The sequence below is a fragment of the Clinocottus analis genome, unplaced genomic scaffold, assembly GCF_023055335.1.
Source record: "Clinocottus analis isolate CAN_PGR_092001 unplaced genomic scaffold, fCliAna1.0.p SCAF_9, whole genome shotgun sequence".
In the NCBI taxonomy this organism is placed as follows: domain Eukaryota; kingdom Metazoa; phylum Chordata; class Actinopteri; order Perciformes; family Cottidae; genus Clinocottus; species Clinocottus analis.
Genome location: NW_027176251.1, coordinates 7,854,697 through 7,877,877, shown reverse-complemented (window position 1 = coordinate 7,877,877; position 23,181 = coordinate 7,854,697). Strand labels below are relative to the sequence as shown.

At 43.4% G+C, this 23,181-nt stretch overlaps 1 protein-coding gene across 2 annotated transcripts in view; it reads right to left on the bottom strand.

The window, feature by feature from the left end:
- Nucleotides 1–23,181, bottom strand: part of erfl3 (Ets2 repressor factor like 3) — a 40,749-nt gene that overhangs the window by 10,973 nt on the left and 6,595 nt on the right. For both annotated transcript variants that reach the window (XM_068570001.1, XM_068569999.1), the window contains exon 2: nucleotides 824–1,058. In XM_068570001.1, coding sequence (XP_068426102.1) covers nucleotides 824–1,058 — 235 coding nt within the window. The remainder of the gene's footprint in view (nucleotides 1–823; nucleotides 1,059–23,181) is intronic.

Sequence of the window (23,181 nt, the reverse complement as noted above, 5' to 3'; positions counted from 1 at the left end):
TGCCACTGCAGAGATGTTTTATAACTTCACTGACCTCCACTAAAGGAAGAGGCAAGTTTGGGCACCTTGAAAGTATCGTAGTTGCGGAGCAGATGATAAGTTGGGGCATCTGTGGACCACTGCTCGTCATTCCCCATCTCTCTCTCTCATCACCATACTGTTAACCATCTAATAAAAGGCATGAACGCTCCAATTATTAGAAAAAAATGGTCTTCAAGTGTGCCTCCTTCGCAACCAGGCTTACGAGTTCTTAAAGTTTTTTTCTTTGACAATATCCCACATGGAGGTCAACAGTTCCTCTTCCCTGCTGAGAAAAGCCAGGGGACGGCACTGGCTGTCCTTGAATTATTTGGAAAAGGAGCAATTTCCTTCCCTGCCCATTAGTTGAAACCGGAGACAGAACTATTTCAGGCTCATTCCCCTCCAAAAGGACGACCTTAGACATCCTGAGAGCCAGCAGCGAGTCAGTCCACCAAGGCCCTTGATTTTGCCCACTTATTTACATTTCTCCATTCAAAGGGCATTATGGATATATACTAGCGCATTGGATATTCTAAATATAATATTTTTGTCATTTGGTCACACAGCCTCAGTTAATTAGTCATTCAACTAGAGCACGTTGGCTCTTTAAATATTAGCATGTGGTAAATGTTCATGTTCAAATGTTCATCCTTATCACAATCCTCAGGTCATTTGGTTTATTAGGTCCTCACAGAGGTCAAAGGTCAGGAACAGGAGAAAATAACTATGAATGAATACACACTTGCACATACAGACACACAAAGAATCCAAAGTTATTCAGCAAGTTTCTCTGTCATCATACCTGAGTGCCCTGCTCAGCTTATCGTAGTTCATTTGGGGTTTACACTTCCTGGCACCCCACAGCCGGGCCACTTCATCCGGGTCTTTGATAACAAACTCGCCATAGTCCCCCTGCCACGCGATGACATCGTGATACTCTTCTTTCCTGAGCAGCTCCAGGATGAAGTGCCACAGCTGGATCTGCCTGGACCCCGGGCTCGACTCAGGCTTGTAAGCCCATTCGGGGAAGGCGATCCCTGTAAAATAAAGATAAAGAGAGCGGGAGGGTTAGTGTGCGTCACTGGAGCCCAACAAATAACAGTGAATGATGTTGTGGACAGCACGCGTTTTAAATTAAACAGTAGAAAACAGTTTTTTTTGCGGACAACACTGCATCTAATATTGAACAACTGAGCGACATAGACCTCATATGAACCCTGATAGCTCCTGTTGTGTTATGGGGAGAAATTCAGACCATTGAAAACTGCTTTATAGCTCGGCAAAAGAAAAAGACTGGGATATTATTAGTGGAGGATTTAGGTGTCAAAGTGTAAATATCATGCAACAAAGTGGCCGAGTCAAGCACAGAGTGGGATGTCCTCGCTCATTCCTCACATGGCAGATAGCTGTCTACTTCCCTGTGTTTTTCCTTTCACTTTCTAATCAATCTTTCAGCACTTTTTTGTCTTTCATGCTATTTCTATTTTTGAAACAGTGGAGAGTAAGACTAAAGGCAGGAAAAGGTTTTTAAAGAACCAAATAATGGCAGCATTTTTCCCCCCAAAAATGATGATATAAGCCAGCCCAGTGAGTGCCGGGGGTCAAGTCAAGAAGACATCATTGATGAGCCTGGATTTGTTTATTTTTGACAGATTATAAAATATTGATTTATCAATGCAGCAGGCAGTTTGGGAAGCACCGCTGGTTCACAGGTCGAAGTGATGGGCTGCCATTAAATAAGTATTTTATACTTGTAACATTTTCAAAAACAGAAAAAAAATATTATAAAAAACAAGTCACACATCATAAATTGCATCTCTTTAAAATTACGACTCCGAGGCAAGTTCAAGTCTCCTCTTTCCAGCCAGTGTGGGTGAACACTGGGTGCAAACTAAAAACTCATCTTTTTCGACTATACCTTGAATAAAGACAATGACAGCAGCACTTAGGCAGCACTTTGATGGCTCTTACTGATAGCACTTAGTAGTTTGATTTTATTTGAGAAATTGTTCTGTCTTGATTCTTGTTGTTCCTACTTTGTACTTACGGTTGAATGAAGTTATTGTAAGTCGCTTTGGATAAAAGCGTCAGCTAAATGACATGTAATGTAATGTAACACTTGTGCTTTTTAACTTCGATATGTCATAAACTAATAAAGTTTTGTAAACTTCACTGATGGCTTGTTGCATGTGTGCCTGCAGTAAGCCCAGAAGCTTTGAATCGTCTCACCTTTATTGTCAACATAGCCTATTATACAGCACAGGTTTTGTCATTAATGTGTGTTTATATGAACATAAAATAATGAGTTGGGCAGGTGGACGGTCAACACTCCTTTCCAGATGTTGGCTATGATGTGGTCGAATGAAAAGAGGGTGCAGAAGGAGATTTGGCCCATTTTTTTTAATGTTGTTCAGGTGTTTTACTGCACGAGGGGTCTTCACTAAAACAACCTAGAAATGCTAGGCAAATTAAAAAAGTAAGACGGCTTGATGGGTATGTTTAAACCGCATTCTTCTCCTGTCATTACCGCAGTTGCTCATCACAGGAAACACACACACACTGAAACTACAATACTGAAAGTTGTAGTGTAAGTGGGCTTTGTGGAACAGTTGGGCACATGAAAAACCTTTCCAACTCTCCTCCACCTCTTTCCTCTCATGCAGTCATTCTTTCCTATGACCGGAGGAAAACAACAAGGCCAGTAGTCATCTCTCCTGTTTATCCCTCCATCTCTCTCCACCCGCGGCTCAAAGGAAACGCAGAGTAAGAGACACAGAACGAGGCTGTGGGCGTGGGTATATATGTGACTGTTAGCATGAGCATGTGTGTGCCCAAATGTACAAGTTAGAAAGAGTGTCTGTGCCAGAGCTCGTGTTTGAAAATGTTTATGCAAGTCTCCCACTAACATTCTGTTGCCTGGGTGGTCAAGAAGATTTGACACGACCGAGCAAAATAGACTCTTACAGAAAAATATTCAGCTAGATATAGCAGCCTGGACTGGATTATATTCCATCAACAGTCATCCTTCAGAGCACGAATTAATGAACAAGTGAGGAGGAGGTGGAGTTATCAGAGAATTAGCATCCACCCTGATGAAGTGTCATTTAGCAGGACATTTAATGCCAGCTGATGTTATTCTATGTTTGGAGCAAATAGTATTAAGCTCCACATTACACGGACTGCCCAGAGTAAAAAGGCTGCATGTCTGATGTAATGAAATACAAGACAATAGTGTTGCTTTCCTATTTTGTCCAACTGAGTCACAAACACGGAGGAGGTTGGTTAGAAACGCACTTATATATCAACTCTAATTAAACAACATAAACAACCCCCTCTGCTGCTATCACAATTAATTGAAAGTTGTAAATTTTGAGACATAGTACAGCATCACTTTTCTACTCTTGGGGTTTATAGTATTATTACTTCCTCTCTTTTTTTTGGAGAGGACATTGAAAAACATGTGCGGCTGGCATGAAACCAGTGTTTGCAATGCATGAAACGTCACCGCATGCAAATGGTAACAGAGGAAATGAGACAGCCTGGGCTGGAAATTGGAGGAAAAAAAACCCGACAACAACATCAACAACAAAAAAAAAAACAGGCCCAAATCAACAGATTACAGATGTGCAGGCTTGTCAATGGATTTGCAGGATGACAGACTGAGGCAGCGACAGATAGCCCTGATAATCTCTGCTGCACTGGCCATGGTCAGACCATTTAGTCACTGTTGCATAACACTAAATAATGCTGATAACACATCTACCAGACATTTAGGAATCTGTACACGTAAACATGAGTTAATCATTTTAATATTTTTATTCCTATGGAACAGACCCACCAGAAGCAGGCTTTGGCTTCCAGTTTTATGGTAAAAGTAGGCAGAAAGGAAAGCTATACTGGCTAATTTCTCCCCACTATTTCTTGGTGGTTTTCCACCAATCACCATGATGCACTTGCAAGGCATGGTCCATGAATCACTCAGTTGTCCCGCCTACTCAAGAATCATTTTGTGACTCAATTAAAAGATTTTTGAATAGCAGTCAAACAATGTGCCTACACGGTTTCCATCTCCAAATTCCAGGCGGGATTTTTATCAGTGCTGAATATTATGCAGATAGTATGTGACCAATGAGGCAGTCAACAAACAGTCTGTGCCGGCAGCTTTGCTTCAGATTATTGTTCTTTATAACAAACATCACAATGTGTGAAGTGTGAAATGAACATGGGTGTAAAAACGGCATAAACTGTGCCGTCTGTGTCTGTTATTTCTCAGACTTTCCAGACCCCCATAAGTATGAGGGAGTCCGCATGCAAATGAAACAACACTCCCTCACTATCATTTTATTTCCTTTTTCACTTCCCACCCTCTTCCTCCTCCTCCTCCTCTTTCACTTTTAAACATTCGAGCAAAAACACTTGTTGCACGATCAAACCCTGAGCGAGCGCAGAGGAACACAACCGGGGGCATTCATTAACATATTGCCCACACACACACACACACGCACACGCACACACACACGCACACACACACACACACGCACACGCACACAATCCAGACAAAGCAAGCCGACGGAGACGGTGTCAAGACAAGTGGACATGCGACCGGTCAAATTGCTACTCAGAACAAGAGATGAATAAATGTGCAGCGTATCTTAACCACCTAAACCTTTGCTGCTGTCAAGCTAAAACATCAGCTGGCACCAGTAGATGGCTGTTTGTACTGAGAGTATTTACTGGGTGTGAAAACTGTCTGCATGCTCAAACAGATCAATATTAAGAAAACAACATCACAGCTTTTAGAAGATTAAGTCAGTGACTTTGTGAGCATGTGTGTGTCAGTGGAGATGCAGCTGTAATGATCTTTTTGACTTTGGCATGGACCACTGAGGTCACACACACACACACACACAAGAATGACACGGTCATCAGCAACAGCAGATAAAAGCTACCACATTGCATATGTGTGTGTAAGAGAGAGAGAGAGAGAGAGAGAGAGAGAGAGAGAGAGAGAGAGAGAGAGAGAGAGAGAGGAGTCAGGATTAGGTTTAGAGGAATGCTGGGAGCAAGAACAGGTGCCTTTGTCCTTCTATCCACCCAGAGTCCAACCCAGGCTGAACTGTCCTGACTGGATCAGCTATCAGACACACTCTGATCCGCTTTATCAGGCCTGTACACCCAATAGGAGAATGTCTTTGGAGAATTTTTGGAATGTGCGAGTGTGTGTGTGGTGTACGTTCTGCATGAAGTTAGGTTATGGAGAAGAGAGAGAGGAGCAGCAGGGAAGAGTCTGCAGAGCACATCCTAACCCCCTCCGCCACACTTAACCTCTCTGACCTCAACTCTCCCTCTCTTTGGCTCCTTTCCTCCCTCACCCCCACTCTCCTGGGGAGACACCAGATAGCCATTACAGCATGTAAGCGCAAGACTCTCTCACACCACACACACACACACACACACACACACACACACACACACACACACACACACACACACACACACACACACACACACACACACACACACACCATCAATAATGTAGAGACTGGTGTGGAGGGTTGACGATAGGGGTGCGCCTAATCTCTGGCCTGGGACACAAGAGAGTGCAAGTGCGTCAAGAGGTGTGTGCGTGTGTTTGTGTGTGTGTTGGGACAAGTGAGGGGCAGGTGGTAGAAAGTGATGCAAAAGGGCCGAAAAGGAGGAGGATGAAAAGGAGGGAGAGATTGCAAGAGGAGGGAGCAAGGGGGGGGGGGGGGGGGGTTAGAGTGAAGGAGAAGAAGGCAAGATGAGATGGGGTGAGCACTAGGACAAGTGGAGATCAGAGAAAAGAAAGTTGGAGAAAAAAGACGGGGGAGGGAGATCAGGGAAACAAAAGTGGGAAGAGAGAGAGAAAGAGAGACAATGGCAAGAGTGGGAGAGGAGAGAGGGGGTGGAAGGAAGGAGGAGGGGGAGGTTAAGGGAGCGATGAGATCATAGCTCGTCTGGTAGTCTGTTGTCATCCAGATCAGATTGCTTATCCCGCCTCCACCTCCTTCCCTCCACCTCCTCCTTCTTCTTCTTCTTCTTCCCTCCACACCCTCCTCGCTCTCTCCTATTCCCCTCCTCCTCTCTGGGAGTGTGGATGCCTCTTTTCCTCTGTGATCTTGGTGGCAGGCCCCTAGCAGACTTCCAACACTGCTGCTATTCCAGCTATGTGCGCCACTCACCAGTCCAACAATGACCTCCACTCTCTCACACACCGCGTGAGGGTGGGGGGGAAGCGAAAAAAAGATTTTAGAAGATGAAGAGAGCGGGTGCTGTGTTACGGCTGGGTAAAGAGCAACTTAGACAAATCGTCAACGGTAGTTGACCGTGTTTGCATGCCGCATTACGGTGCGGTTACACATCAGTGTTGGAAATGATAATTACTTTGATGCGTCACTGCAGTTTTCTATTGTCCATTACTTGAACCTACATTTTTTTGAGTCGGCTGCAGTCCTTTAACCACATGGTTCTCTGTTTGATCCCATGCTCTTTCTGTTCGCGTGTCTGAGTGACCTTGACCTAGACAGTGAACCCCAAGTTGCTCCCCATAAACCCAACTTGAAACATTTTTGCGCTGAAAAAGTTGATGAGGCAATTACCAATTATTTCCAAGCAAGAAGGTCCAACTTTCTCCAGCTTGTGACAATTGATGGTATCTGATATATGGAGTTTAGGACCACTAGTAGCAATACAATACATGTCCCTGCTGGCAATTTCTGATCTTCAATAACAACAACAACAACAACAACAACAGTTGGTTGCTGTAATCACCAAAAGATGTAGCAACACACCAGAAAAGGCGAGTGGGCAGAAGCCAGCAAGCAAACATGGATGTAAACAATGGAAGCTTTGCAAATGTTTTACGAGGAGAGAAGTGTATACACACATTGCATTGAGGAGAGAAACAGTGTTTGTTTACAGAAAGCCCCACAGGGTACCTTTGACTGATGCTATTTGTGTTTTGGACTGTCGGATGAATACAACAAGGAATTAGAAGCTTGTGTGCTCTGAACAATTTTCTGACATTTTATTGACAAAATGCTTCATCAATTCATTGAGAAAAATAACAGTGACTTAATCAGTCATGAAAATAACCATCCGTTGCAGCTCTCGAACATTTGACTCGGATGCACGGCTGACTGGATCCCTGACCCGCGGGCCTGGCGTGCCAAGGAGGGTGAGAGCTGACGGGAAGGAGGCAGAGACAGACGGGCAGTCGGACAAAGTAGCAGAGTGAGAAAAGAGATGAGGAGGAGAGATTCCCAGAGCTGCGAGTCCTACTCAGTAGCAAATCAACTGACAAGCCCGTGCCAAACTAACAGCGGAGTTGCAGACTCAGGGTTTTTTTTACAGGGCCAGGGCCTCTGAACAGCCATTAGCGGCAGTTGGCGAGCCTCATACTCCTTTAACCCAACTCAGCTTTAGCGTGGATGTGGGAAACGACCGGTGCAAGTGTGTGTGGGTGAAGGGGGGTGAGGTCACCGTCGGCTCTGAGAGGCTGTAAAAGTGCTAAAAACTGAGAGACAGAGTCAGTATTTGCCTGTAGCACATTAATGCACAAACAAGCATGCACAGCCGTGTCTTTGTCACAGCTGCTTGGATAAGTGAAACTGCCCGAAGCGCCGAGCTCCGGGAACAGAGAAGACAGAAACACAAGATTGGGAGGTGGAGGGGAGGGATAATAAAAGACTTGTGAGGGTGAAACAGAGAAAGCAAGAGTGAAAGGAGGGAGAGGAGTGAGGAGGGTGGGCTCCGCAGGAGGAGGAGGGTAATCAGAGCCCGTACGCCTGAATCCCAAAGTGTCTGGACTCTTCCCACCAAGCCCATTAAAAATTCATTAGGCCAATAGGAAGACGAGAGAGTGAGACACAGACGGAGGAAGACAGGGGCACAGGAGAGTGACAGAAGTTAGGAAACACACGGATGGGAAAAGTGAATCATTCAACTTTTCACGACAAACATATTTCTTTAAAATACTACTTTAAATATGAGCTTGTGGGAGAAAATACCGTAACGTTTTGTACTTATAAACAAAAAAAATGAGAAAATCAGCAGAGTGTCAAATACTTGTTGTACAATAGAGGAATAGGTGCCACTGGAACTAATAATGATTAATATTGATTTTACTATGGATTAACCTTCTATTTATTTTTTCAAGAAAGCTTTTTATTGTCTGGTCTACAAAATCAAAAGAAATTGTGAAACTTTCTATCAAAGCAAACTAAGAAAACCAGCAAATTTGGACATTTGATGGACTGGAAGCACAAAGATTATGGCAAAAATTACATTTACAATTAATCATCAATAAAAAAAAGGGTAGAATTTTCTGTTCATCCACTTGAACCGGATTTTCTATTTGAACAAAAATATTGTTGCTGCAAGTTGCTGCTTGATTTGGTGCAACCCAAGAAGCCACCAGTGGAAATGTCTCGTGGAGATGCAGAATAGAAAAACTGTTGACTGTTTCTATTTTAATTTCCCAGTGGTTTACTTTAAAGTCTGCAGAACAAGTTATATGATGATAAATGAGTAGGCATGTTGTTTGGTAGATTATACAAGCTTGTGATCACAATTTTACTGTAACATGCAGAATAGGTTTTACTGGTTTGGAAAAATCTCTAAGAAAAATGTGAATTGTTAATAACCCAAAGCATTCATGACCTCGGCCTAACCCGAGTACCTGCGGGGGGAGGGGCAGGGAGGCTAAACAAGCATCACACAAAAAACATGTAAGTCTAGCAGGCCGCTTAACTATTCTCAGAGGTCACCCACAGTCGACATTTTTCTATAGGCTCTTTCACACATGCCATGCAGCAGCAGAAGAGAGAAAGAGAAGAGCTAGAAGGAAGAGAGTGCTTTGTGGCCTTGGAGAGGTCAAAAATAGCAACACACACACACGCACGCACGCGCACACACACACACACACACACACACACACACACACACACACAAATTGTTCAACAGTGTGAGAGAACACACGACATGGATTGGGAGAAGAGGGAAAGTACAGAAGTGCTAAATGAGGAAGGGGAGGAGGTGATGAGGGAACAAGTGGGAAAGGGAACGAGAAGGCCATGACGTAAGACTTCGTCTCTCGGACGCTCTCTGTTGTCCTCCAGTGAACAGACAAGACGTCTTTTCCAGGAAATTGTAGGGGAGGAGCATAAAAGGCAAAAGAAAAGCCGGAACAACCACAGAGATCTTCTCTTCCAGAACAAGCTTCTTTTTCCTGCAGCCCTCCAAATCTAATTCACATGCTCGACTGCTCGACTGTAAACTTGTTAAGTGAGGAAAAAAGTCTTTGAAGTGTGTGAAAGGGTTTTCCAGGGTGGACTAAAAACAGCTAACCTACAGCCTACATGTGGATTTGCAACTGACTGAGGCACTTCATTGAAAAATAAATGAACTCTCCGCTGTGATCCTTTCAGGGTCAGTTACCAGTAATTTAGCATATTTCAGCAAATTACCATATTTTTTTTTAAAGATCCATTTTTAATTTTCCACACAGCCATTTAATTTCAGTACATAAAGAAACATAAATCATTAGAGTTATTACGCGACTGGAAACAATTGCCTGGTGTCATGTAAAAGATGTGGATAGCTAGCTACGAGGACCCAACAACACACTATATAGCTAGAAACGTGTGCACACAACATGCGGTTCTTTAACTGAGAGCTCTAAGAAAAGACAAACACACACAACGTTTTTTCACATGGGATCTGGATGTTTAAAAGAGCAAAAGTCCCAAATGCATGTAGGACGAGCATCGAGTGAAAAAAGAAAACTGTCCACGCACAAACCGGCGTAAAGCCCTGAGGCACCTGATGTGCTGCAGGTGGTCCGGACAACTGGACTCTTCTCCGTGTCATCACGCTCATAAACAAGTCTCGTGGGAGAGTGTGTGCTTGTGTGCATATGCGATCCCCAGAGTGTGTTAAGAACAGCAGAATAATATTGTGTCAGTGAGAGAAGAGTTGCTCTCCGGGCGCCGTTTGGTATATTTACTCTCTCCAAAGTGGCACGCTGCTCCCGGGACATCGTCCCTCGTCCTTCGACACAACACATAGATACGCATACTTACATGTTTCATGAGTTGACAAACTACAGTTGTGTGGTAGCCTAATGACAGCTTTATACGTAATCAAATTGCTGGTGTAATTGTCTCTGTATTAAATAACAGTTGCATAATATACACTGGGTATTTTCCCTGTGGCAAAGACATACTTGAACTATGCTGGAAGTCCCTGTGACGCCTGTGCTTTGATGATTAGTTAATTATTCTGGTGACCATGATGGGGAGCATTTTAGAAAGGGATGCTACAACTTTCGTATGTATCTCAACACAAGACTTCACCTCTTTTAGTGTAATATTTACAATCAAATGTCGATACTGCACATTATTTTGAGAGATGTGTGCGAATAATTGAAATTTGGCCCTGTAAAGACAATGCAAATTATACTCTCATTAAGTTTAACCTTTACATCAAAATAGAGGTAAAATAAATAATAAAGTTAGCTTCCCACACCAATATTGAAATGTGGCTTTAAATAGTCAATAGCTGAAATATGTGGTCCTTTTCCCATGAGTTTCCTCAAAGTTACTTTCAGGGAAAAGCTGTGAAGATGTAACACAGCCATGCTACAGGCCACAGGCGCCGCTCTTCTCTTTCACTCGGCCGCGCCGCCTCACATACCGTTGTTAATGTACTTCTCTGGCCAACAGCTTGGCAGTGAGCTGCCAGCTTCACCTTTAGTTCAACAACACACGGCCTTCGCTCACACCGCCAGTAAGAGTGTGTTTGACTGTGTGCACGTTTCAGCCTGTAGGGACGCATATACATATAAATATATAGACATTATGTGAATATCTATTTGATGTGGATTGTAAAAAAAACTTGCAGAAGTCAAGCTTCTGTTCAGTGAATGAAATCAGATTGAAATCAGATCTGATTTGATGAAATCATCAAATTTGATGAAATCATCAAATCAGCAATTAGCAAATCAACTGAAGAATAATTATTTGTAATAATCGTTTCAGGGTAATTTTTCAAAATTCGATTTGGACTGCTGGAGGAATACAGTTTACAAAAACATTATTATTTATACTAACATGTCATTGAAAAGTTAAAGGAGGGTTATTTAGCAATAATACAAATAATTATTAGTTGCAGCCATATTATGTTTATCGCGCTGAGGTTTTGATTTTTTTATAACATATCATGCACTAAAACCTGAGAACTGTGGACCAGTAGCATGCGACCATGGGGATGTGCAGCTGGACTACAACTGTGTTTGTAAGATATGTGTGTCAAAGGGTCAAAGGGTGACTTTGCCACACAGGAGTAAATTAGACGTGGCATAATCAAACCATATATCTGTCAGGTGTGCATGTGTGAGTGAGAGATAGGTGGCACTTTTGGGTGGTGGTTTCCTGGAATGTAGTACAAGAGCGGGACAGGATGTTAGCGACTGTTATGCACCAACAACAGATCTGTTTCCTGTGTGTGTGTCCATGCATGTTCCAGATATATATACACAAATCTGGTGGGAATCAAAACCAGAACAGGTGGCATGTTCTTAGTTTGCTCAATCTACTCAGAGATTGTGATTTCATTGTAAAAACAAATGGTGAAGTTAAATAAATTTGGAGAAAACAGTGAAGAGTGCTTCAGAAGACCAGAAACCATTGTACGAATATAAAAAGGGATGCAAAGTTGTTGGAGTAGACTATTTCAAACAAGTGAGCATGTACTCAGACCAACTACTCACAGTGCACGTGACAGCAGGTACTGAAGATGAGCCAGAATCTCTAAACCTAAATGACAGCGACAAACGCGGCGCTGAGACGGGAAGAAAAGACACAAAGAACCAGAAAAACAAGTCCACAACAACAGCTTCAGACTAAAACACCCTGTGTGAGTAGATGTGTATGTGTGTGTGTGTGTGTGTGTGTGTGTGGCAGTGCTGACTCAGTGCGTGAATGATTTTGTAATTCAGCCTTCACAACGCAAACTCTCCTCCATTCTCTCCCTCTCTCTCACACCGTCTCCTAGCAACCAGACACTTAAGGCCTAAAAATAACACACCCCAGTAACGAACAGAACAAAAAAAATAAAGCATAAACGACAATTAATCCTTTCAAGCCTGGAACACAGACTCAAATAGACCAGGTATTAGAAAAGGGAAGAGCAGGGCGAGAGAGCAGGGCGAGCGGGAGATGGAGAGACACGGAAAGAAAGAAGGAGTGGGAGGCGGACTCTGCCAGCAACAGGTAGTCGTCAGGAGACAGAGATCTGGCAGTGTGTGTGTGTGTGTGTGTGTGTGCGTGTGCGTGTGTGTGTGCCCACTAGCATTGGCTAGAAACAAGACAGAAGTTTTCCACCCTCTCCAGAAGCAAGGGCTGCTCAGGGCAAACAAGGCTCCAGTGTAAAGCGACCCGGCGGTCCGGCAACAAGCTGCGTCAAACAGAGTTTGAAGTGAATAACAAAAAAAAAATACTCCGCGAGGCCTCTCTCTTTGACGGCGAGCACTTTTATTGTGATTTTATTCCTCTTCACGTCCCACAACATAAAGAAATAAACACGGTGAAGGTCACACACACACGCGCACGCACACACACGCACACACACACACACGGGTCTGAAGCAGACGCATTCCACAGTGGATTAAGTTTTTTTCGAGACGCATGATGGCGAGTGAGAGACGAAGCAGCGAGACACCTGATCTTTACGCCAGACGTCTTACAGTTGAGGAGTTCTTGTTCTGTTCACATGAGATCTGTGCTGTGCATCTTCAGACCCGTCTGTTATTGTACTGTGGAAGCAAAATGTTTTCTAACTTATTAATTATGTTGCCACAAACATGTACATCGTAAAATGTAGGTATTTATGTTGAAATATCAAGTCCTGTGATTGGGTTTGTATCTTGTGCTTAGAATCCAGGTGCAATACATGTAACACACATGTATTTATGATGGGTTCTGGCTGTTTTTTTGCCCGTATTTCAATCCTTCCCAAAAACAAAACAAAAGTCAGTGAGATATTAAACTCAATCTCTATACAACATATCTGATTTTGACTCGCGGTAGGTGTCAATACCAGGTTTGCAAACTTTTTAGATTCAATCTGTTGTTCAGGCTGCAAAATAGCTTAGAATTTATATTAATCTATACCTGATGGAGATGCTCACCTATATGCTGGTGCTTATTCATATCAGATAACAATTGTATTTACTTCTTATTCCATTGTACTCTGAATGCTCTGGTTTAATTGTCCTGAGGCAATGGCATCATTGTGTTTATTAATAAATTATGCAACCATATTCATGTAAACCTGTTTAAGAAAAATATGTATTTCATTTAATAAGGACTTTATCTTGTTCAGAGTTTCCAATGTCCACACTGAATGGAATTAGAGCTTTAATGTGTGCACCAATACCTTCAAATTAAAGCAATTGTCTACTTATGGGGAGCATTCGTGTTGATTTGATTTATAATATAGTCACACTAACATTGCATCGGAAAACAGCCAAAAATGTGTTTTCCCATGTTTCCATCATTGCCGATTGGAGCTGGAGACGATAAATACCTGTGATATACTGCAGTCATTTCACCCGGGAATGACTGCCGGTTGTAACCTTTCCCACTGAAGACAAAAGCCAGATGTTGGTTGGTGTTGTGGGATGTGTGGTGGGGAAGAGGCTTTAGGGACACTAAGCATGCAACCCATGACATGGTCTGTCAGTATGTGGCCTTCACATGCAAACGGCAGAGCGAGTATTCAAATTCCCTCTTTCAATGGTGCAGTAGGAACTACTGCATCTAAAACATGTTTATTACATTACACACACACCCATACACACATACATATATAAGGCCTGGGCAGATTAACGCGTTATATGTGTGTGCGTCTGTTTGTGTGTGCCTCTTGTTATGAGCTGCGTGCTGTTGTTCAGACTAGAGGTGAGAGTAGAATAGCTGGCTGGCTCTGGGGAATCATGTTTTTCTCGGGTACGGCTCTGATGCTGCAAACTGTGCTGATGATGCTGACTTTATTCACACGGTACTTGAAGTGAGCAGTACGGGACAAACATGACCCACACGCAGTTACGGCAGCGTGTTTTCTGAACCAGGGAGGTAACTCTCAGAAACGCAACAGAGAAAACAAATGTACAGCGGCAGCGCTTGTATGCAGAAAAACAACATGAAAGTATTACTTGTTGACCAAGTGAACACGCTCCCATCCAACACATGCACTCCCTTGTAGACTATGTGATCGTCAGGGGAGACCTAAACTTAACTTCAGGGTGAAGCACCGGGCTTCTGGCCTGGTATTCTCAACAGGCCCTTGGGTGACGAGTGAACAGGGGACATTAGCAGCTTGCCAACCGGCATTGTTGTCCTTAACACCTTTCTGCTGCTTAGGGGAGAGCAGCTTTGGAGCTGTGTACAGCATCCAGCTTTCAAAGTGCTAATTGATGGGTAATTACAAAAGAAATGTAAAGATGAGCCGCTGCATTGCATCATGGTGAGGGTGAGAGGAACGGGCTGAGCGCAATAGGTCTGCTTTGCTGCTTCAAACTAATATGTTGTTTCTCCACATGCTACCTCTACTGCTCCTTAATGTACTAAATGTATTTCACACTGGTCCGCGTGGCCGCAACAATACATAACACTGTGTATTACGCAGCAACAAGCACATTTTAAGTATCAGCCAGTGGTACACTTTGCATCTTAAGTGGTTCCTGTGCGTCAGCAATGTGTGTGAACAGCACCAAAAATACACACTACTTCACTGAGTCCCATCAGCCTATTTCTTCCCCCACTTATCGTCTATTTCTCCATCGCTGCCCCATCCCAACCTCCTTCCCTTACCTCTCCTGTTTGTGCGTCCAACCCTGTGCGCTTTCCTGCCATTCTTCTATCTCAGCTAATTTTAGATGAAGGAAAATTCTCTGTCCACATCTGCTAGTCATTCTTTAAGAGGTTTCTGTGTGTGTGTGTGTGTGTGTGTGTGTGTGTGTGTGTGTGTGTGTGTGTGTGTGTGTGTGTGTGTGTGTGTGTGTGCGTGTGTGCGTGTGTGCGTGTGTGTGTGTGTGTGTGGAGAGAGAGAAAGACAACTGGGAAAAGGTCAAAAGGGAGAGAGAAGAAAGGAGAAGCAAGGCAAGAAGTGTTGAAAAATAAATAAAGGCAAGGTATAAAACAACCAGGGTAAAGACAGGGTCACTGTCACAACCAGAACAAACGTTTATCATGACTAATATACAGTAATTTAGATTTTAAGTGTTTCTTCTACATTTACTTGACAGTGGTGAACCACAAGAGCAACAAACTGACTCCACAAGTAAAGAGAATGTGAAGGAAAAAAAGAAGCTAAATACCATAATTTGGCTCAATTTGCCCCAAAAGCACAGACAAATGTGAAGGTAGAGTGCTTGGAAACGGTGCTCTCTTTAATGAACACAAATCATCCAAATGGGAATCATTTGTAGTTTGAAACAAAAGGAAGAGGGAGAACAAACAACCTATGGTTTTGACATGCTGGCCACAGGAGAGGTCAAAGTAAAGGAATGTGATGTGCACAAAATGAGCAGGATTAAGGAAGGCAATTCATTCCTCTTGTTCAGAAGTTTCAATTGGTGATTTTGAATATTTTCTTCATAAGAATTGAAACCAAAATCTGCCAAAAATATGGTGTTTATTCTATTTAAATGAACTTTTGAGTGCATTTTTGACCAGCACTTGCAGTGAAAGCTTGGTTCTTAGCTTTGGTAATTGGCTCATTTTCCCAGCACATAAAAACCTGCAAGAGTGATGTTTATAGTGGTGAGTCATTGGGCCGACAACAGCACATGCTAGCTGCTTCAGGGAGATCAACATTCATAATTTTTGTTGTGTTGAACCCCAATTTTAAACAATATCAGGTTCACGTCTGCTGAAGGCAACATGTGTCTGCTGTAAAACGTGGACAAACATAGACTTGTTGTCTTCAGAAGAGTGGGGAGACGCGGTCGTCTTTTGTCCCGAGTGAACAGAGCAAATCACAAGAAAAACGCGCTCGCACACATAGAGTATCCTGGCAAACACCACTGTGCATAACAGTGGGCTGTGAGGGGGAATCAGAGGGCAGAGCACAGCGTGTTTGTGTTTATCCTGTTGTAAGAGGCAAGAGACACATGCAGCGTCGCCGCCTGTCACCACTTTCTCCTCCTGATCTCACCCGTCACTCCATTCCTCCGGTTTTCCATCAAGCCCCGTTCCTGTGCTCGCTTGCTCTTTTCTTGCGCCCGCTTTGCCTCCTCGTTGCCTCCTCATTTCCCTCCTCTGACCCTCACCCCACTTGGTCAGCTTGTTAAGCATGTCTCCTAAAGCTGATTAAGTAGTGTTGATCGGCCTTACGCAACATTCACCTCGCACAGACGTCGCTGCCAGCCAGCATACGCTCTTTGTGCCTCTGTGTACATGAGAGAAATCAGAGAGGGAACATTTGCTTCAATGAACATTGCTCTGTGTGGAGTATTTGCAGTTGCAAGACACACACGCACGCACACGCACACACACACACACACCGGTGTATGTATTATGGTGACACTGTACGTCTTCATGGATCGGAGCCAGGTCGGCGCATGTTCCCACTGATATGAGCACATTTGGCCACAATGGTGGAATGTGCACATCGTCATGGTTTCCCAGGGTGTGTGTCTGTGTCTGTGTGTGTGTGTCTGTGCTCCTACTGCAGACTGTGAAGATAATCACTGCTTATCCCCCAGTTAGCGAGGGGCTGCCAAGAAAGACCACGCACCTTCAACACTGCAGCAGGGGGTGGGGCATGCACATGCACACGCACGCGCACACACACACACACACACACACACACACTTTAACAGTGTGTTGGTGCTGACTGTAAACAAAGCCATGCTCCAGATCTCAATAATTGGTGGAGTGATGGAGTTAACGAAGCGGCACACACGGGCAGGTTAGAGAGGTCGACTCGCTCGGCTCCTCTTCTCTCCTGGTTTGCTCTCGCGCTTTGCCTCGTGGGAGAGATTAGAATCCTCAGCTGGAGCAAATAAAGCTGGACGTTACGCAAGACCCCGAGAGAGGGAGGATGAGCGAGAGACTGATGATGATGATGTAACGTGAGAGAGGGAAAAAATACTGAACTGAAGAACTAAGAAGAAAGAGAAGAGGAGATACAGAGGTGTGCGGTGGGAGGCCTTGAAAAAGTTGAGTCTGCTGTGTGTACCCTAATATGGTGGCGGTCATCCATCACAACATTGGCAGCCCATCTGCTCTACCGTGCACTGAGCTCTGTAGTAAACACACAGCTGCTCTGCACCAGACCCACAGAAAACTGTTATGTCTTCATCAGCGCAATTATGGCCTCCCTGAGTGTCATATACGGGACAATGTTCCTGATTCAACCTACAGTGTGGTTCTAGCTGCCCTGCCAGACCCAGAGAAGCAGGCAGGGGTATAGAGTGTAATGCAAGTAGCTCTGAATAGAGTCCAATCTCAATGCTTTGACTGCAAAATGGACGGCATGTGCTGAACGGGTACATGGTAAAAGATACTGTGAATCGTAGGGCTCGTCACTTTTAACTCGGAAACCATTCAAACAAAAGAACAAAAACAAATGTTTGGTCAGCAAAAAGGCTGTGGCGAGTGGGCTGTTGGGCAAATGCACAGTCACTCTGGTCTACTGCCTGTTGCCCCATCAGTAAATTAGGCAATTGTTGTTACCTTTGTTAACTAGCGAGCCATACTCGACCGATGACCATGATACCAAACTATCTGATGTTGAACTCTGTTTTGGAGCAATTTGGTGTCAAAACCCTGGATGCAGAGATCATAAAACTCACATGTATATGTTTAAATATATTTTTACGGCTGAAAAGACTAACTAAGAAAAGTGATAGGCAACTATTTTGAGAATCACTTAATAGTTTTAGTTATTTTTCCAGCAAAAATTGTGAAAATAAATGCCGAACATCCCCTCCTTCTTTTGTTTTATATCATGGAAAAGTAAATATTACATCACCATGTACTGTGGAAATCTGACGGTTCTTGTATTTTCTATTTTTACATTTAATAGACAGATAGACATAAATTAAAGAACAACTGATGGAGATTAATAGACAAAGGACTTGTGTTGGACAAAGATCCAGGATAATAAAGTTGCATGTTAACCTTAAATCACGTATTGCCGACTAGGGAAACCAACTCTTCTTCAGTATGATTTGAAACTATATCCATCACATCCATTTATCATATTGAATGCTACAGGCTCTTATTTGTACATTTTCTTCTCCAATAAGAAGATGGGTTTTAAATGCTGCTGTTGGAAAATCATGCATATAAAGTAAAAAACTAAATAATAGGTGTCATGAGACAATAAAAAGAATGAAGACAAGAAGGAAGGAAGTGAAAAAAAGACAGAAATTAATGAGTGACGCGTAAAGTCCACACTGATAAAACACTGACTGGCAGAGAGGGAGAGAGAGCGATGAACTTTCTCCCCTCCGTCAGTGTACTGCTTGATGCCGTTATGTAAGAGCTGAGTGTACACACACCGATTACCTCTGCTCAGTGGAACTAACAACATGAGGCGTGTGTGTGTGTTTGTGTGGGTGGGTACGTGGGTACATGTGCGTGAACATACAATGGTGCTACATCTCAGTTACATTTCATGCACAAAGACGTGAACACACATATTATACAGACTGACAGCAGACATTCAAAACGATTGTCCTGATTCAAAAGGGCGCGGATCATCCATGAGGTGTAAAGTAGCAAGGGGGGATCCCCATGAAGTGATAGCTGCACTGGTTTCCAGTTACACCTCCTCATTATCCATTTAATGACACACACACACACACACACACACACACACACACACACACACACACACACACACACACACACACACACACACACACACACACACACACACACACACACACACACACACACACACACACACACACACGATCAGACTCGGTGCATTTACAATACACTCTTATTGATTAGAGTGTAATAAGATTCAGGAAATACTTAAATTATTGTCAATTTCAAATTTATATTGTGTTAATCGAGTTAAATTATGTATCTGATGTCTATTTGAGTTATAATTGGATAACATTTGTGGGAAATTAAATAATATCAATCAATGTAAACAAGAGGTATTAATATACGTTTCTGCATTTTTCTTTCCCCTAATTTCGTAGTACTATTACTACTACTACTACTATATTAACCTCATCATTTAATTTGGCACATACATTTGGTTAATGCAAATAACTTTATAGCTGAAAGGAATACTTCACCCACAAAATGACCATTTATACGTCAATGACTCATCGTGTTACCTTGGATTTGAAGAAAAGTGTTTTTCTCGACTGCCTGCACTCATGCACCTCACAGCGTCTCATGCACTGACTTGCAGCATGAATACCAAGCATGAGACGATAGTGGCAGACGCATTTAAAATAGTTTGATATATGCATTTGGGAAGTACTGAGCATACGTCTTTTTTTAAATACTTGCCGTTGTTAAACCAGCGTCAATTTACTTCAAATCATCAGGCTAAAAAAGGCCTTAAGATGCACACTGGAAAAGTGGACATTGGACGTCTTTCCACAGTTGGAGTTTTTCTCTGACTAATCTAACAATGAAGTTCAACCTTGCGTTGAGCCAAATATTAGCCACCGCAGATAAAAGTATGGCAAATGTTTGTGACGTATTGCCCAACCCTAAATTACACAGAGAAACAAGCTTACACATTCACGTCGCCGTGATCAATGAGTCACGCACGCACAAATCCCACATTCCCACACACACACCTCTGCACTCTGCCTCCTCTTACAACTAACCTAAGGGAGATAGTGTACCTTTGCACAGAACCCGGCTAATACTTGGGCCAGACGAACACAATAACCCGACTAACACAACGCCCACACACAAACACCGAGGATACTAGCTGGGGGCCAGCTGGAGAAAGAGCGGCATATAAGAAGCGGTGTGATGTTCGATGCCTGTGTGTAAGAGCGAGACTACAAACACCCTGGTGTATATTAATGTGTGCATGGGCAATGGTAATTCACCAATATCAAATTTAAGACACTTTCATTTAAAGAAACTCTTTCTGTAGCCGGCAGTCAAGAGCGTACTAATTTGATTGACATATTTCGACAGGCAAAATATGCTGCACTTTGGACTTGTTTCCAAGGGAATATGTACACAAAGTATTCATATTTACCACAGCATATGCTGGCAGTTCAAAACCACACACAGTGTGTTACAGAAAATATGTCACGTGATGTCTGTTTGACGGGATCCACAACTGATTCCTGATTTATGATGCCTCATCTTTAAGTTAACGTTTTTGAATGCCATCGAGTCTTTGACGTGTCATGCACCTGTTCAAGTCACCCACACAGATTGATTCTCTTTTCAGTTGGAATACGTTGAACAGTTACAATATCCATTTTACTAGATTTTAAAGCTTTCCTTCCGTCCCTTTTGTCCATTTCCTCCTCCTCCATCATATTTCTGGTTGTCGCTATTCCACTCGTCATCTTTCCCCTCATGCGTTGTAAATCTCTCTTCTGCCCTTGATCCATTCTTCCCTGCTTTTCTTTTCCCTCGCACCCTGTGACTGGTCAGGGGATCCAGCTCACTGTTCTTTTTCATCAAACGCTTTAATCCCCTAAAACAACAATCACGGTGTGTGTGTGTGTGTGTATGTGTGTATGTACAGTAGGTCTGTATCCGTGTGTGTGTGTGTGTGTGCAGCCACCCGCATGCAACTGCCTGGTTGTTACGTAATTTCACTGGGCCACATCGGATGCTAAAAATGGACATGGATAAAACTATTGTGACCGAGGGCAGGGCTACTGTACCGAGGCACTGGAGCACAATCACAGCACACATGCACACAAGGACAGCAGGGGCTGGACAAGCTGCTTAACTCTGATGTCATGAACCAAGAAGCAAACTGTTAACTTTTCTCATTCATCAACAATTCGTCCTGCTAGTATTCAATAGCAGTAAACCATTGAAGGCTTTTTAAGATACCACATGCACATCTTTGCATTATTAAATCTTTAAACATGGGCTTATTTTGCAGCGCAATAACTAATCAAAAAAAATCAAAAGTCTGGATGACCAGACAAAATAAATAAAGCTGGATTAAATAAGGTATCTGATATGTTCGCGTCAAGACACTAAAAGAGTAGAGTGGCATCACACATACTCCAAGACTGGCTGACACACTCACTTAGGTACAATCTCCTCAGAAAATAGGAGTGATGAGATGAGCCTATGTACCAGTTTATGAAGGAGGATATGCTATATGATGTGCAGCACTGATGGCCGGTTTTGTCATTAAAGTTTAATCACTCTGCTTTCCTATAAATACTGTTTCAATGATCCAATGCATTATTCAGTTTATCTCAGGCCAGCACACACACACATACGCACGAGCACGCGCACACACACACACCTGGAGAGCAAAGAAAAAAGAAGGTGCCCTAGAGGAAGGACGTCTTATGAACATTTAAGAGAACGATGGCCAGCGGGCAAAAATAGAGTCAGATGTTTGTCCTGCTGTGAGTGCAATCCACCGCACTTTATTCTGCCCACGACAACACATCTTGGAAGGAGCCCAAGGCTGTGTGTGTGTGTGTGTGTGTGTGTGTGTGTGTGTGTGTGTGTGTGTGTGTGTGTGTGTGTGTGTGTGTACAGACACATGTACGAACATGCACTCAGGCTGGCTTGCACTTGATACCTTGTGGTCGAGTCTGACTTTCAGCTCATATTATTTAGAATTTTCAGGTTGAGTCCGGGGACGTTAACACCAGCCGCCACCTCTTGCCGACACATTTTCACAGTTACTTACAGCTTTCTATACTCTTTGGGCTATGTTAGCAGACAACAACTATGTGTCTGGTCATCGAGTCAGGGCGGCTGGTAAATCAGGGTGTCCAGTGAAAGAAAGAGACAGGGTCGGGTGACATGAAGCACATGGAGCAGGAGAGAGGAGGAAAGAGGAGGAGGAGGCTAATGGAAGAGGAGCTGCCACTGGGGTATTAGACCATGGATTGGTGACACAGAAATGATAGTGAGAGGGCGGAGAGGATGAAGGGATGGGAGGGTCAATCGATGCTTAAAAAGGTTTCACTCCCCCACAGGGACATGTGCATCTGTGTGTGCACAATCAAACATGAGCCTGTTCCAAATAAAAACACCATCTCTCACGCACGTACATGCACAATTGCAATAATTTTGGGTCTGTATGTACACATGTGCAGTTGTTATTTGAGTTGAGCTTGCCAATAAGTTGGCGTTAACTATAATGCAAAGTGTATAAGTTTACATTGCCCAAAAGTATACAGAATTAGTCTTTTCAACTACAACCATTTGGGACAGTTTGTTCCCAGATAGACACACATTCTACCTCCAACATGGCATTTCCACCTCAAGCCCCGCCTCTCAAATGCACATAACTTTCCCACTCGCGTACACAGGCTGTGATGAGTTGGCTCAAAGTTCAAAATGAGTGCTTATGTACAAAAGAGAACAGGTCTGAACATGGCGGGAGGGAGAGAAACGAGGTAAAGATCGAGAGACATAGAGCCGGCACAGTGAAACACAAACAGAGAGAGGAAGAGGAAAGACTGGTTGAATAGAAAACTCCAAACGTGATCTTGCATTCCTTACATGGGGTGGAGGGAAGGAGCGAGAGGGGTGGAGAAAAAGAGGGAGGACTGGGGGAAGTGAGAGTGAGAGAGAGAGACAGAGAGACAGAGAGACAGAGAGAGAGAGAGAGAGAGAGAAGAAGCGGAGGGTGACTAGAGAGAAAGTTTAACTTGGCGCCAGACCGCATTTCAATACCCGACGGCCAACCACACAGACACTCAGACAAAATTTCAACACTATGCATGTGGCACAGAAGTCCTTTTGGTGACTTCCCATCGTCCGAAATTAGATTAGATATTTGCCCTCCACCCCCGCTCCCTGGGTCCAGCACAGAGGCAGATTCCCAGATAAAAATAGCCAGAGGAACTATTCAAACACTGCTGCCTTTCTGCAGGGAGTGTCTGCTGACTGCACTGGACTTAAGGGGTTAGAGAGGGGTTAG